Source organism: Mesitornis unicolor, unplaced genomic scaffold, assembly GCF_000695765.1.
Source record: "Mesitornis unicolor isolate BGI_N332 unplaced genomic scaffold, ASM69576v1 scaffold9714, whole genome shotgun sequence".
Lineage (NCBI taxonomy): Eukaryota > Metazoa > Chordata > Aves > Mesitornithiformes > Mesitornithidae > Mesitornis > Mesitornis unicolor.
Window position 1 is genome coordinate 136,442 of NW_010182075.1, and position 16,592 is coordinate 153,033.

The 16,592-nt window shown below is 41.6% G+C and overlaps 1 protein-coding gene across 1 annotated transcript in view; it reads right to left on the reverse strand.

Annotated features, from left to right (window-relative positions):
- COL22A1 (collagen, type XXII, alpha 1) overlaps positions 1 to 16,592 on the reverse strand; it is a gene marked incomplete at its 5' end in the record, with an annotated part of 153,143 nt that overhangs the window by 75,791 nt on the left and 60,760 nt on the right. Inside the window, 7 exons of the mRNA XM_010183650.1 lie at positions 3,654 to 3,707; positions 4,599 to 4,652; positions 5,552 to 5,581; positions 7,068 to 7,103; positions 8,631 to 8,684; positions 10,492 to 10,545; positions 15,086 to 15,130. Coding sequence (XP_010181952.1) covers positions 3,654 to 3,707; positions 4,599 to 4,652; positions 5,552 to 5,581; positions 7,068 to 7,103; positions 8,631 to 8,684; positions 10,492 to 10,545; positions 15,086 to 15,130 — 327 coding nt within the window. The remainder of the gene's footprint in view (positions 1 to 3,653; positions 3,708 to 4,598; positions 4,653 to 5,551; positions 5,582 to 7,067; positions 7,104 to 8,630; positions 8,685 to 10,491; positions 10,546 to 15,085; positions 15,131 to 16,592) is intronic.

The window sequence follows — 16,592 nt, forward strand, 5'->3', positions numbered from 1 at the left end:
CCCAAACTGAACACAGGATTTGAGGTGCAGCCTCACCAGTGCCAAGTACAGGGGCACAATCACTTCCTTGCTCCTGCTGGCCACACTATTGCTGATACAAGCCAGGATGCTGTTGGCCTTCGTGGCCACCTGGGCACACTGCTGGCTCATATTCAGGCAGCTGTTAATGAACACCCCCAAGTCCTTTTCTGCCAGGCAGCTATTCCAGCCACTACACCCCAAGCATTTCATTGGGTTGCTGCGACCCAAATGCAGGACCCAGCAGTTGCCCTTGTTGAATCTCATACAATTGGTCTTGCCCCATTGATCCAGCCTATCCAGATCCCTCTGCAGAGCCTTTCTACACTCAAGCAGGTCAACACTCTCTTTCAACTTGATCTCATTTGCAGACTTACAGAGGGTGCAGTCAATTCTCTTTTCCAGATCATTGATAAGAATACCAAACAGAATTGGCCCCAATACTGAGTCCTGATTCTTGGTCTTAAGCTATTTGTAATACCTAGGCCATAATGATTCCTTAGGCTATAAGAAACCCTGAGGACAGGCTTTTTTCCTCCCACTTGGTTATTCAGCCATACTTGTACCACACAGTAGCGGAAGACTATGCAAATGCTCCAAGATATGTGCAGTCTAAGAGAAGCTGAGGAAAAAAAACTATGCAAGTATAACGAATGCATTTAAAATGAAAGATTAAGCTTGCAGTAGCCATCTTAAGAAATTAAACTGGCGCTTTCTTTACTGTAACACAAATGGTGACTCTATAAAGAATATGACTTGTTTATTAGCAACTGTACTATCCCATGAATTCTTTTATATCTTCAGCAACAACAGGAACAGCAACTTCAGGCTAAAAGAATATCATACTTCCTCTTTTCCTAGAAATCTTTCCAAAACGTATGACCCTATTTCTGTCAGCCAAACTGTCACTAGGGTATTTGGCACAATATGTCGTCTTCTATTAAATCTACACACTGTGTAGGTGGCTTCTGCATCGTATTTCTAACACCAGCCAACGTTGCCTTTCTCCTGACACAGCTCAGGATCCTTCACTTCCCTGGGACTGAGACATGAACTCCTCTATGAAATGGTTCCAAACACATCTTTAGTCCATTAGTAGTGTGTGCCAGATGCATCACAGCTAACTAAATCACTGCAGGCTTCTAAGAACTCCAACAAATGGTCGCATCTGCATCCCTGTGTCAGGACAGGGGCTCTGTGCATGTGCCAGCTTCATTCATGTCTTGGTTGAGGACCATAAGGCAAAACTGAGGTTGAATACTGCCAAGCAGTAACTGTTTTACAGCAGTCACTTTGCAACATGCTACTTGAGAGGGTCCTGAAGTCAATCTTGCATTGCAATCCATCCCTTAGATTATAAGATATTGGTGCAGCATAAAGTACCTCAGGAATCAAAATTTCAGACATAAATCATATGTTGAAACTCTATCTGTATAAAATAGCAGCAGAGGGACCAGCCAAGTAGATGGTTAGTGATTTTCATCTGTTCTGGACAGGTCTGCTAACAACACTGAAAAGGAGTCCCAAATCTACCTCTAGCATTGTCTGATTTTTCTGTCCTTACTGCAGTGAAGAAGGCTGCACCTATGCTAAATACAATGAGCCAGGACTCCATGTGCAAAAGCACAGGAGCTTGTGTTCATGCAGCTAAGCTCTCCTTCTCACAAACAAAGATGTCCTTTGTCACCCAACCTGCCAGATACGCTCACGCAGCAGTGCAAGGACTTTAGTGGGAGACTGCTTGGCATGACCCAAAGGTCACACATCCCTGAGCAGCACCCAGTTCTGGTGCTTGATAACCCTTTCAGTAAAGAAATTTTCCTAATATTCAAACAACAAGCCAAGTCTTACAACAACCTAGTGCTGGAGTCACAAATGAAACTGAGGCAGCATGACCCCGGCCATGTTCTCATCACTGGTCTATGTTGCTAGAGACCCTTCTTGTTTGGGTGTGTGCAAGCTACAGCTCTGAGCTCCGTCTTCAGAGCCTGCCCTCACCTCACATCCAGTCATTTAACACTAGACTCAGACAAATATTTGGGGAGATTTCTGCTCTTGGCATTTTAACTTCTAAGCCTGTCTAGAGAACTGCTTGTTTTCTGCAAATTTATTTAAGGTGGTAATCAATGCCGGGATTTATATTTGTGCTTTATCAAGAACTGTACTAATGATGAATCAGTAGTATATGCTAATCTGTTCTCTCTCCCTAATGCAGGTTATCCATGTAGATTCACCAATCCCAGGTCTTTGATTCATCTCACGTATTCAGTCATTGAATAATGGCCTTTAATTAAAAAATTTATCTATCCACCTAAGATGCCTGGTGACTAATAAAGACCCTTAGGAGAAGAAGCCTAACTAGTTAGACGCAACAGAGTCTAAGGAAACATTCAAAGACAGTGTGGATCAAATGACATCTCTAATCAAATTATCATTAGCAGGAACATTTTGTGTCCTGTTGCAGATCCTGACAGATCACTGTCCTTTCCCCAGCTGATATGCTCCATTAATCTTATTCAATAAACAATGTTTCACAGCAGGCTTTAAAACCAGGACAATTCAGAACTTGTCAAGTCATAAATAAAGCACAGCACAGTTATTTGCTAAAGTGATAAGGTGGTATTTCCTGATGACTGGAAAAGTACAAGAAAGCAAGCAAATGCCCTTTTCCAGTGTGGCATTAACATGAGACTGCATGCCCTGTCTTCCACTGAAGAAGATTCCTAAAAGCCAAGCTTCCAGCTCAATTTAATATCATGCAATTCAATGGAAAGTCTGTAGAAAGCCACCAACCAAGGAATATATTTCTTCCTTTATCGTCCCTTGCCCATAACCCTCCCATGCTCACAAGCAGCTCTTTCACATCCAGCACCGGTGCTGACTCAAGTACAAAGCGTTACAGGCAACCCCCATGATCTCTTCTGTAGGCTCAACTATGAACTGAACACTGTGCCTGCCTAAAAAAGTAACCCAGTAAACAGCAGTACTGAGACTGAAGTGACTGCCTCCACAAAGGTTAAACAGGTATCTCTTTTCCACCCTTATCTCTTGTCCAGTGAGATGTTCTTCATGCGAATGGGCTGAAGCACGGAAAGGCAGGTTCAGAACATTTGTGCAACGTGACCAGGCCCACTGTGAAATTTATTTTTTATCAGTACTTGAACATTTCAAGACATAACTCTGAGTCAGAGAAAATCCAATATGTTTTTAACAAGAGGAAATTATCTAAGCTTCTCGTGGAGAATGGTACACCAGCTCTCGTTCTGTGGGAGCTTGTCTGAGTACAGACCACACAGAACAGAAAGTAATAAGTACTGCAAGTTTCTTTGCATTTATTTGACTTCCAGGACAATAGAATTTCTCTGAACTTTCAACTTTTCCATATTACTGGTGACTCTACACACTCAGAGTCATATCAAGACTTATTCCTAGGGTCCCACAGGGCACTGCAAACAATTTGTGAACTACAAGAGGAACTGAAAGTTGCCAGACTGTAAAGAAGGAAGAGCAGAAAAGATCAGGGACTCTAGGATCCTTAAAAAAGTAGACAAGTACATGTAAAATGGGTCTAACTTCATTAAGCAAAGCTATCCCCAGCCTTTTGAGCCTTATATTCAATGAAAACAGTAACTCACCCTTTGACCTGGAAAACCAGGGGCTCCAGGCTTGCCTTCCAGACCAGTCTCTCCCTTTAAAAGTGAAAAGTTTTAGAAAGTTAACTGAGTAAGAAAACCTAATGACCTGTATAACCACTTCCTAGCTGTTTTGTGCTACCATTACTGCATGGCTACCTAGACAGCTCTTACCTGATAATTATGTTGTCCTGTGAGCAGAAAAGAACAAGAAAACAGGATAGAGAAAAGTGACAATGCCCTGATTAAATACAGAGCACACAACTATATTTGAATTACAACATTAAAACCAGATTTACCTATGTAATGTATCAGTTTTAGGAAACCAAATCAACAGTGAAACACAACAAACAATGCATAAGTGAGAAAATATGGAGTATTCGTGAATAATTCAGCAGTGACAGTCCGAGATACTCTGCAGACTTGGGTTATAAAACGTAACTAGAATAAGCTACAACTAAGTCAAAGGTAAGAATGCTGGCCTGTCTAAATTGTCAAAGAGATTGTGTTGAAACACAAACTTATTAACTCAACTCTTATTTTTCATCTAAAAAACATTTCAGTCAGGACCTTGCAGCATAAAGCCAACCCCTTTTACAGCAACAGTTCTCTGACCTTCATTACACTATAACCTCTGAGATGTGCTGAATACCCACACATCTCTCAGGACAATAGAAATAGAAAAAGCAATCAAGTTCTGCATGAGAACAGCCTTAAGGCAAAGTCTGCCTCTGTGCCATGACTGCCCACATCCAAGGTGTCACCTCCAAACATTCAGAGTGGCCATCCACAGCAGGAGACCTTTTGTCAGCAGTGATGAAAACAGGAGGCTGGGGGCACTGTTCAAGATCTTAGAGCCTGAATAATATATAAGATTTTGGAAGTATGCCTCACACCAGCCTGACTTTCAGCTTCTCGGAACTGCAGGTGGTGAGAAAAACAACTTACCGGAGGTCCAGGAAGTCCAGGTTGGCCTTGTGGTCCTCGTGGCCCAGGCTCTCCCTGTAGAAATGTTTGGTTTTTTTTAAAAAAAGAAAAGTGTTAAAGTATCCATATGAAAAATTGTATGGGCAGATTACCCATGTCGGCCATCTGTGCATGACCTATACCACCTCTTTCCTCACAGGTCATGAAGAGCCATTGCAGAGACCAGCTAGTTTTCTCCTTAATCCTCCAATTACTTGAATTATCAGCACTCATGAGAGTGATCTACCCATGCTCAGCAGGCATTTATCCATAACTGGCTCTTTGTTTTTTCAAACTCTAGTGAAGACGCTGGCCTATCCTGGATATTCCAGTAAAATACTGTGTGTTGGGGTTCAGTGGTGGAACAAATTCCTGCAAAAAACAGCTTCCACAGGCATTTCCCAGAGCCAGCACAGTTGCAAAAGGCTTTAAAGTTTCATTTATATGATATGTATAATTATATTAAATAGCAGTAAAATACAAATCACACACCTACCAACACAAAATGAAAAATTAAATACGTTGTATTTATATGTAGGACTAACAGACTGAAGCAATTGGAGTCTTTTCCCTATCTGAGTGCTCATGTTCATAGACAAACTCAACATAGAACTTAAATACAGTTTAACTTTTATATTAATACACTCTAAAGATAAAGGACTACATAGCTGTGTCTCTCCAATTTATACTTCTCATTTATGTTAGAGTAATCACACCTTAAAAGGATGTTTCTCTTTTCCTTTCTTGTTGATTTTCTCCACTGTAAATAGGAAAACTTGTTTCTTGATGGCTTGACAGTGCTTCCATCCACCTTCATACCCACCTTCATTTTGAAGCAAATTCTAATCTAACAGTCAGTTTAACTACATAAAAACATCCTTGCAAAGGAAGAATAGATACAGATTTCATAGAATATCAGATTTAATCTCTCTTACCCTCTCTCCTTTTAGGCCTTCAGTATGCACCTGCAATTAAAACACAGAGTCATAAAGCAGGAAAAGAAGAAAAAAATGCAGAAGGTGCTAGGGGTATGGTGGTCCTCCTTCGGGATGCATACCAACTGCTACGGCTCCTCAATTCCTGCATGAAGGATTTTTTCTATTTAGACAGCTCAGACTGACACCAGGTTTGCTCAGTTACCTATAAAGTGATTTGTGTGGCTGCATGAACAGTAAGGACTGAATTCATGATCTCATTGGTATAAATAAGTTAATAAATCCCCTGGCTCTTGTCTTGTTTTAAATTACGAAGTCGCATCGAATGGGGAAGGCATCACAAAAATAGCAGGCTGACTTTGGAGATGGTGCATGATTCAGACCTTCAGCTCCTCACAGCCACAGTGGCTGCGACTGGCAGCTGTCAGTCTCCTCAGCCCGTTTTCCACTTATCTCCTGGTACTTCAGGCTCATTTTCAAGTTTTATACATATCTTTCCAAATCTCTCAGCAGCTACTGTCACATCACTAATTTCACATTTAAGCAGGACAGTAAAAGGCTCTTACTCAAACAGATTTTTTTTCAGAGCTCTCTCTTTCTCCCTCCTCTGCTTTCTACCACATTCTGGGTAAAGATATTGCTTGCTGCCTTTCTCATGATTACCAGGGAGCTTCTCTTTCTTTTTAGCACCCGGTCCTTCATTGTCACAGTGCTACAGTTAATGTTCACAAAATCATTAAGGTTGGAAAAGACCTCTAAGATCGTCAAGTCCAACCATCAACCCAACACCACCATGCTCATTAAACCATGTCCTGAAGTGCCACATCTACATCTAATGTTGCTGGTCTCAGTAGCACTTCAAGGCTTTCCACAAATAGTCCAAGAGTGCCAATTCCTAATTTTAAACCTGTATTTTTTAAAAAATGTATTGGTTTGTGTGGCAAGGTTTTGGTAATGGAGGACTACAAAGGTAGCTTCTGTGAAAAGCTGAAAAAATCTTCACCCATGACCAATAGAGCCAATGCCAGCCGGCTCCAAGATGGACCCACCACTGTCCAAGGCTGAGCCCATCAGTAACAGTGGTAGCACCTCTGCAATAGCATTTAATTTAAGAAAGGGAAAAAATTGCTGGGAGAGAAGGGACAATATGTGAGAGAAACTATTGTGCAGACACTAAGGTCAGTGAGGAAGCAGGGAGAAGGTGCTCCAGGCACCAGAGCAGAGATTCCCCTGCAGCCCATGATGAAGACCATGGTGACACAGGTTGTCATGGAGGACCTCACGCTGGAGCAGGCGGATGTGCCCAAAGGAGGTTGTGACCCTATGGAGAGCCCACGCTGAAGCCCACGCAGGCTTCTTCTTCAAAAGTCTTCACTGTCTTAAACTTAACTTTTTTAAAAAAAAACACATTTAAGAACATCTGTAATTTAGTTAAGTCTTCCCACCCACAGCTTTCACCTTTTCTTCTCATGCTATAATGACTACAATGTTTGAGAAAGCGAAAAAAATATCTTACTGAAGAGCCAGGCAATCCTGGAAGTCCTGGTTCACCCTGCAGGCAAACATGAAAGAAATGGAAAAACATAACATAACACAGAACACAACACAGCACAAAACAAAACATATCACAAAACAAAAGCAAACCTCTAGGCATATTTTCCAGCTGCTGTTGTCTTATTTTCAATACAGGCCCATAATTAATAGATATGAGCACGCAATCCCAATTAACTCTGTTTTCCCTACCCTGCAGATGAATACATGCAGGAACTGGTTGTGTTCTGTGTTACTGTGATGTTACACATTGATTTTAATGACATTTAGTGACTTAAAATGAATGTTGCATTGGATGCAGCATAACATTAAATTTTACTTTCAAAAATCTTATAACTGGTCTACACAGAAATAAACCTGATTGATGTTTAGATCCCTTACAGAGTCTGCAGGATGGAAAATTAGGGGCCAAAATGCTTTTGTTTGTTAATGAGAAAGAAAAAAAAAGTGAAAAACGGTACCATTTCCCCCAACTCAAAAATTACTTGGGGAAAAGAGAGCAGGATCACACTACCAGTGTTTGCAGGACACTGAGGTGCTACGTCCTCTTCACATGATTTATTGCCATCTGGGTTATCAATTTGTTTTAGCCCATTTTTCTCCAGCAGTGTACACCACTTACTGTGCTTTAAAACTAAGCGTCCAGAAGGTATATCTTTTACTTTAGGCAGAGACTGAAGCAAAAATTATCATATAGCTTCCTTTCACACTCTATTTATTCATTACTCATGTAGGTTTCCAAATGACCCAGCATATATTTCCTGCCCTTTCCTCTTAAGACACGTTTAATTACTGTTTGCCATTTATTCTAAATGTAAGTGTTGAGCAAGAAGCTGAACATCTTCTGTAAGCACCAAATGCAGTCGCTTCAGAGATATGGACAAAGTGCTATGAACTCAGGAGAGTTTTCTACTGCACATGTGCTAAAGCACGAAGATCTTGTTGCGTATCACCTCAGTGGATGTGCCCTGCTTGTAGGTGCTTCTGAAACCTCACCTGTAACTGTTGGATCTGAGTGGAAAAATAATGGGAAACAGAGACATTTGCTTCTGCCCTCTGCATTCCTGGATAAGGCTCACTGCCTTATCTGAAGGAGAAAAGGAGAAAGAAAATCCAGATTTGGGTATACCTTTCCATTCATGCCAAAGAACTGCGCAGGAAATACCAAAACCACAACTTCACCTCTAGCAGAGAGGGAAAGAAAAGGCTGCCCTGGAAACTCTAACAAGTCTGTAAAATAATGACGTCAAAGGTGCTGTTGAGATCAGTGAATTATTATTTTGTGGGTAAGAGGGTTGGGCTCATTTGATAAGCATTTTCTGAGTCACTAACACTCACTAAAACCCATTTCAGACTGAAACAACATCAAAAAAATGAAACATTTAAATGCATATAAGGTTTGCTTACACACAAATGAGATAAATATTAGGCCAAAGCCCTCATACTTCTAGCACTGGGGGTACAAGAAGGGATTAACAAACGTGAAATGTGTGTCCAAACCCCTCCCGTGCATCCCATCCCAACTCACCTTTTCTCCTTTGGTCCCACTGGCACCTGGAGGGCCTGGGCTGCCGGCAGGGCCCTATAAACAGATAAAAAGGAGAGAAAAATCTTTGGTTTACATACTGCAAGTCATCAATTGCCATTGCCTTAAAGTACAAGAGAAACAGAAGGCTAGAGGTTTGGGAGTCAGAAGCACAAACAGTTACGTCCCATTGCAACAGGGTAGGAGCTAACACAACACGCAAGACTGCTTTGGCTTTTGCTGCGTAGAGACACAGGGGAATAAGGATGGAGATGCAACAGCAGCCATGGTAAACAGCAATCCAACTTCAGCTGGTTCTGAAGCATTGCACTTCAGTAAACACATGAGTCTCAAATACAAAATTTAGGGTAAAATTCAAGCATGAAGATTTGCCCACTGCTAGGTGTCTAGACATGAAGGTGGCAAAAAAAGCTTCAGAAAAACCCAGCTTCTGTAATAAGGTGTCACTTGGAGAAATTGTTCCTTAGCAGTAGTAAACAATCAGCTTCCACCTTCACATCCCTCTGCAATTTCTCACTTCACCCACATTTGCTGCAAGTATAAACCAGTCCTGTAAGCAATGTAATGGGCACAGTGAACATAGTTCATTGTGAGTCCAGTGCCACATCTAGCACTGGAAAACATTTCCATCTCATAAGGAGAGTGATAAACACTGACTAGACAAATACTTCTTGGTATAAGGTAAACTGTGGCTGAGGAACAGAACAGAAAAAAAAGCAATGAGTAACTGTCAAATCCCCTATGGACAAGCAGGGAAACTTTTAGTGCAATAATCTCTGTCACCTCACAGAGAGGAAGGTGTAGATTTAATGAAGATTAAGATCATCGGTGACACTATACCCTGCTATCTAAATAAAAAATATATGTCTGATCTAGAAACAAAAATACTACTCAGCAAAGTTGAGTTGAAACTGTGTTTGGCAAAGGAAGGAGAGCAAGGCACTAGGGCAGCACACGGCTTCTGGGTTTGCAAAGCACCTTCAGGTTGGATCCCAGGAGCCACACCATGTGTGTGACCAGCAGGATCAACCATCTGAAAAAGAACTATCCTCAGGGTTTCACATGCAGCTCCTCCACCTCTGCGAATGCAAAAACGTGCCTCCAAATAATCCGTTCCAGAGAGGGAAACAGCAGGGGCTAGGGAATGGGAAGCAGATGCAGCAGCCTGGAGTCTTTGGGCTCAAGGGTGGCAATGATTAGCTGCAAGGCTTTTGGAAAATAACTTTTCAGCTTGTGCTTCTCAGTCCATCCTTTGCTTTTGAGACCAGAAGATCTTGGGAGTAAAGGATGACTTTCATTAGGTATCATATACTGAGTAATGAAATCAGTCTTGTGGGATCTACAGGTACTTTTAGACAAAGTATTATCTGTCTAATCACCAGAAATGTACTGGTCTTTTAGACCATTTCCTAGTTTCATCTCGTCTTAAAAATGTAAATAGTTCTGTGCCTTTCTTATTGAAAACAAACCAAATATATTAAATCCAGTTCTCTCCCTTTCATGTTGTGAAAGGGAAAAAGGAGTTTATAAATAACAGGCTTAAATAACTGAATTTTTATATGTGCTTCCTCGTGTCTTTAATGAAAATTCAGGCAAACATCTAACCTATCAAGTTTAAAAGACTGACATTTCCTTCAAGTGTATATTGCATTACAGTCTGATTCTAAAACCAAACAAAACCAAGAAAACTGTGCCAACCAAGTTCTTTCAAATAAGGAGTAAAAAAACCTGCTGATGCAGTGAGGTCCTGCCATGACTCAGCAGCCTCTCAGGATTAGTTTTAGAGTCAAACTTCTACTTACTTTAAATAAAAACCTCCAGTCATTGAGAATTTGCTACGTACCTGTTTCCCCTCCATGCCTGGCTTTCCAGGGAACCCATCTAAGCCGCGTTCTCCCTGGAGAAAAAGAGAAAGAAGCACTAAAACTCAAATCTGTGGTCTTGAAGTCACCATTCTGCAAGAGATGTCCATGTTATCTGCTCCAAGAGTAAGGAACAAATTCAAGCCACCTCAGGAAGTTGTTTTCCTAGAAAACTTAGCACCAAATACCTGGAATTTAGAGATGAGAAGCAGTTGTGTGCCAGCTTTCCAAGTGGGCATCCTTCCTCTGCCTGTGGAGGTGGGTTCATGTAAACTGAACAAAGTGCACCAGGGGAACATCAGTACAAAATAGCTCTTACAAAAATAATGAATCCACAGTCCAGCAGTAGCTCATTTTTACCCAGTTAAGACAAACCTTTCATTTTTCACCTTTGCTTTCCTTAACCTGGGGGAACAATTAATTGATCCCTATACGTCTTCAGAGTTGGGCAGTCCACAAAGTCCACAGGCAATCTATTCCACTACTTTATTTTTAATACTTGAAGATAGGTTTTTTTTCCCCTGTACCTAAACCTGACATTTTCTTGCTACAGCTTCAGTCCAGCATGCCTTTCTTTAACCTGCCCCTCGAGAACAGAATGTGGCCTTTTATGTATTAGAAGACTTACAAAACTACCCCTTCAAATTTCTCTAGACTAAACGACCTCAATATTTTCAACTCTTCCTCATGGGCATGTTTTTCAGACCTTTGATCATATTTGTTTCTCTCATTTGAGCACTGTCCAACTTTTCCACATCTTCACTGTAGCTAAGTGCTCGAGCTAGACACGGTTGAGGCTAACTTTGAGCAGAAAGCATGTTTTATAGAGTATTCTTCTGTTTAAATCCCAGGATAATGTTTATTTTACCCCAAACTCCCTCCTGCAGTACAGCCTCCTATTCAGTTGTTTCCAATCTGTAGCAGTGTACAATTTGTTGTCTTACACATATGAAGCATCCTGCAACTGTTCCTTCTCAATGTCACCTTCTGCTTTGCACTTCCACATTCAAAGTTAAAATATTCCATATTTTATAATCCATGTCCTTCCATAATAGACATGATGACTAAACCAATGACATACTCCTGCTGAGCTTTCTTTTTCTCTTATGGATTGTGGCCTTTGCCCATTCCAGCCCATTTAGTCTAAAACTCTTTGAAATAGGGACTTTCTCCTACTGTGCAAATACTGAAACCTCTGTAAAATGAAACACTGATTTTGCTTGGATCCTGCACACACAGCTGAATACAAATTATCAAATACACACAGGCAGTGCCACTATTAACATAAACATGCACGTAAAAAAATTCTACAAGTGACAGCAAAATATTAATTTTACTCTATTTTTTAATGTTTCAGACTTTTTAATTCTGATTACTGTCCCACAGAATCCCTGTTAGACCTCTGTTATTATCTGCAAACCCTCACTTAAAGCACTGAATTTAATTTGCTCCTTTTGAAAACTACATTGATCCAGCAAGTCAGAAATGGATTTGCAAAACAATTTATTTATTTTCCCCCTTTAGAAAGCCAATCAGTTTTGTAACAGAAATGTCATTTCAAAACGATGCATGCAAGAAATGAAATTAAAGAGACTTGAACCCTACAGAAAGCAGCTGAAAACCAATACCAGACACCCAGATCTATTTACTTTTGGGGCAATAGTTCCACATTCATGGCTTCCTTTGCACTGGCTGAACTACCAGTATCCTGAATTTGAGACTCTCAGTAAGCAACAGTCTGGTGGATTGCTGACAAAATGCGCAGTGTTCTCAGGAGAATTTTTGACATCAATGCACTGCAGCGAGTGCTTCACACATGCTGTTTTCCCTGCCAAAACAGAAAAGTGTCGATGTTCTTACTGCTAGTAATGGGGGCTGGGAAAGGCAAATGTATTATTTATACAAACGTATACAATAAAGCTGTTTGAAAACACTCCAGGTGATTGTGTTTTCAGTTGTTTCTTCAGAAAAATCTGTCATTATAAATATATTTTTTTCATTCTTTAAAAAAGGCTAGAGAAATGGTGGGGGTTTTCTTTCCAAAAGAAATTAAAAAAACACCACAATAGAAGTTTTATTGTCAAATTTTCACTTCAAGACTATTTCCTTCCCCCATGCTCTGCTGGGTTTTAACTGCTTTTGGCCAGTGGAACAAAATGGTGAAGAGCTGTAAGCAACCATGGGAAATCCCAATTCTACACAAACTTTAGTGCCATTTTCTGACTTCTACCAGTTAGAAAATGTAGTGATTTGTTGGAAAAATGATTTCCCAAGAGTCTGGGAAAGATCTGAGAAGGCCAAACCCACTGCACAGAGTGACTGGGCAGCAGCAGACCCACACCATACATGAGCTCATCTCCAAAACAAGAGACAAGGATTTGCTGGATGGACACACATTTATGCAGGAAAAGCAATGCCCCATGTCACGTGTAACTGTTGTATGTGCCTAAATTAACATGCCAAGCACCACATACATATGCAGTTTATGATGGCAGGGAAGTGCCATTTGCCCTGGGGTCTACAGAGAGCCCACTACCAGCAGAAGGACATGAGATATCACTTGCACTGTGATAATACTGGATTTGGGAACCTTACTATAAAACCTCAATATCTACACCTGAAATCTCAGGATTTAGCAGCAAGATATATTATGGGATATTTAGCTTTTTTTTTTTGATACTAGGGTGACAATTTGATAGACCAATACTCAGTGCATGGGCTCATGCTCTCATCTGATATAATAAACAATTTTCTCCTCAGGCACGAAGAAACACAGGTTGCGTAGGTGTCAGCATTCAAGTTACAGACTGAAGAACAGACACAAAAAATATTTGGCCTGTCGAATTTACGCCCACTGCTTTCACAGTAGTATAGACTGGTAAAAGTTAAAGCAATGGCAGTGGGTGCTTTGAGACCAGCATTAAAGCCTGAAAAAAAAATCAAAGTACAATCGTTGTAGCAGAGACCTGGCTGCTCCAGGAAAAAAAAAAAAAAAAGGAGCTGTAATTGTGCATATCCTTTTAATGAAACAAAACCTAATTCATTTCTTTCCCACTTTAATCTTCCTCTAACTCAGTCAGCTGCCTGCCCACACACAGCTCCAGCTTCCTCTCCCATCATGGTGATGTCAAAAAGATGGATTTTCTTCCGGGAGCCAAATATTCCTGCAGATTAGACAACCTCGCCTCCAGGAAAGCAGTGGAGGCACCAGCTAGACACAACACACCAAGCCAGTCCTGCAAAGGGCCGAGGGAAAAACATGAGGAAGATAAAGCACAACCCAGCCTTTTGCTCTAACTGCAGCAGTGAGGATGGGTAATAGGAAACATGGTCTTGGGTACTTTATCATAAACAGCAAAATAGGCACCAGGAACAGGCACCTTAACATGTGGTAAAGCAAAACACAGTATTTCACACTAAGGGACTATTGATCACTTTTTCCAGTAGGCAAGAGCTTGGTGTAAATCTCTAAGTTTCTCCTCCAGAAAGGAGATGGAGAGTGAGAAATGGGAACAAGGCCCATAACGAGCAAGCTCGTAACTCCCTCCTTTGCACAAACACATCCACACAGATATCTCCAAAGACAGCTTGAACACAGGCAAAGCTGCCAGACCGGCACTGAGATATTCTAGCTCAAGACATGAGCAAGACAGACCATTGCTCAAGGCTGCAAGAAAGACCATGCTGCCTGTTTTGTCTGCACGAGAAAAGGGGTGACTTAGATCTGACTGAGAGAGCCTGGTGATACTCATGTCCCACTGCTTGCCAGGGTAGGAGCAAGGGAGCACCTCCTTCTTCTGGCAGGTGCAGCAAAATGCATTTTTGAAGGCATTTCTGGGAAGCCCCAAGCACCGCCTCACAGGTCTGCAGCAGAAGTGTGGGCATATCCAAGGTCTCTCCAAACATGGTGAGCAAATTGAAATAATGATGTATTTAGTGTTCAACCAGCTCTCCTTTTAAATGCTTATTCCAGATCTAATAGGCACTTGGCCTCTTTAGTGAACCATAAGCATGGTTCAAATCCCAGAGAGTCCTGTGCTGTGCATAACAGCTGTTCCCAGAAAGGAGAGAGCAGAAAACTGGGAAGCAGCACTGCTTGGATGAAGCCTTTAACAGAGAAACTATCTGGCACTCATTAAAAATAAAGCTTGTGTTGATGAGAGAAGACACAAATGTAAGAAGTTGGATAACCTGAGCAACTCAATGGGAAAATGCTTGATGCAGACATGTTCAGCAGCAGTCAGTGGTCATTCACAGCTCTCAGGTAGTGTACAAAGTGTGGACAACCTGCTACGTCTCCTCAGAGGCACCCCTTCACTCCACTCCTCTTCTTCCTCCATCCCTGGCTACACACAGACAAGAAGTCCCTAAATTTGTGCTTAGCAGGCAGCTGAGATCTGTAAATCTCTCCTGCACTCCCATGGGAGCTCATTCCCAGACAGCACCAGGAGGTGCAGTGCAGAGAGGAAACCCCATCATCAGTCACCCTCCAGAATTACTGATCTGACAGCCCACCACACCTAAGAGGCAAAGGCAAAGAGCAGCTTGGCTTTTCCTAGCATTCCGCAGGAATACCTTGTCTCCTCGTGTTCCCTTTTCTCCTCTTTCTCCTTGTAGACCCTAAAAATAAAAAGAAAAAATAGATTATAAAGCTCAGTCCAAGTAGAGGCATAGTTACCTTCTCTAATCATTCACCAAAACACTGTGCATGTCTGCACAACCTATTCAAGTGAACTTCAAGGACATTTTCTGCACTGCCAGTCCTCAAAGTTGGCCACAAGCATGGTCTAAGCAAACTCACAGAGCAGGGATGACCTGTGGGTCCAAGAACGTCTGTAACATTATATTGCCCACAGACACGCCACCCTCCTGGCCAAGAGCAGTGTGGGGGGACAGGGAACACAGCACAGCTGCAGATGGTCTGGAAAACAACCAATGCTCTGCATTTTTCATGTTGCTTGTAAACAATGAGGACTTAGGTAGAGGACAATACTGATGGAAAAATGTATTGCGTGATCAAGCAAGAATGCCCATTTCTGGTGGTTCTGGATGCAGTAGCTAGGCAGACAGCAGGTACCTCTGACAACCAGCAAATGCTGGATAATCCCTGTTCTGGAGGACCAAGCACATTTTTGCACTCTGAATCCAATGCCAGCGTTGATCTGGACTGCATAGTTCATGTCCTCCCAGGTTCACTAGAACCATTTGCTGGGACTTAGTTTGATGAAAGACAGCAATGCTAATTAATACAGGCAATCAATTCAGTGGGCAGGAACAGATTCCACCTTCCCTTGGCATAGGAAATACCTTATATTTTACCTTTATAGTAGCAACAGAGCAACCAACCAATGGTTACAGGCAGACAAATATGGTCAGTCAGTAATGACCTCTCTAAAAGTGCCAAAGCTTAAAATGCTTCTTATTCTAATAATGCATTTGTATTTAAACTTCAATTTACTTCACACCATAGTGAAGGTTTACCTCCAAGCTAATGAGAGCTACATAGCTGGGTTTATTTGGCCCATAGGATGATTTAGATAATTATTAAGATCTTCAGATTTCAGGCCACGGTCGACTGCAAGCTAGTTCTGTACAGCCCTGTCCATCTCTAACGGCCTAAATTGAGCCAGCACATCTTCCCATGCTGCAAAGTAATAAGTTCACTATTTCCAAAAAGTAGATGGCAGGAGTGACTCCTTTAATGCACTAATAACTATGAGGCCCTCATGTAGACTGAGTAGATAATTATTGCCTTGGTCCTCCCCAGCAGCCCAAGCCAAATGTCAACCTTATGACAGAAATGGATAAGACCTTCATTAACAGCGCACCACATGGGGATGCTTTACTTCTCACCCAAAAAAGGTGATTCAAGTGGCAGGAAGGAAGTGTACTTATAGCTTTGTCCATTTATCCCACTAATATTGCAAGGGTCTATGGCATGGGCAGGTGATGCCACCCCCGTATTCATTTCATCATCTTCAAGCCTAACACAATTCAGTCTTAGAGCATCCAGGGCAACAGCGTGCACTTGGGCAAAGACAACAGTGCTTGAGCTGTTTTGAACACATTAGGCCTCTTTGTA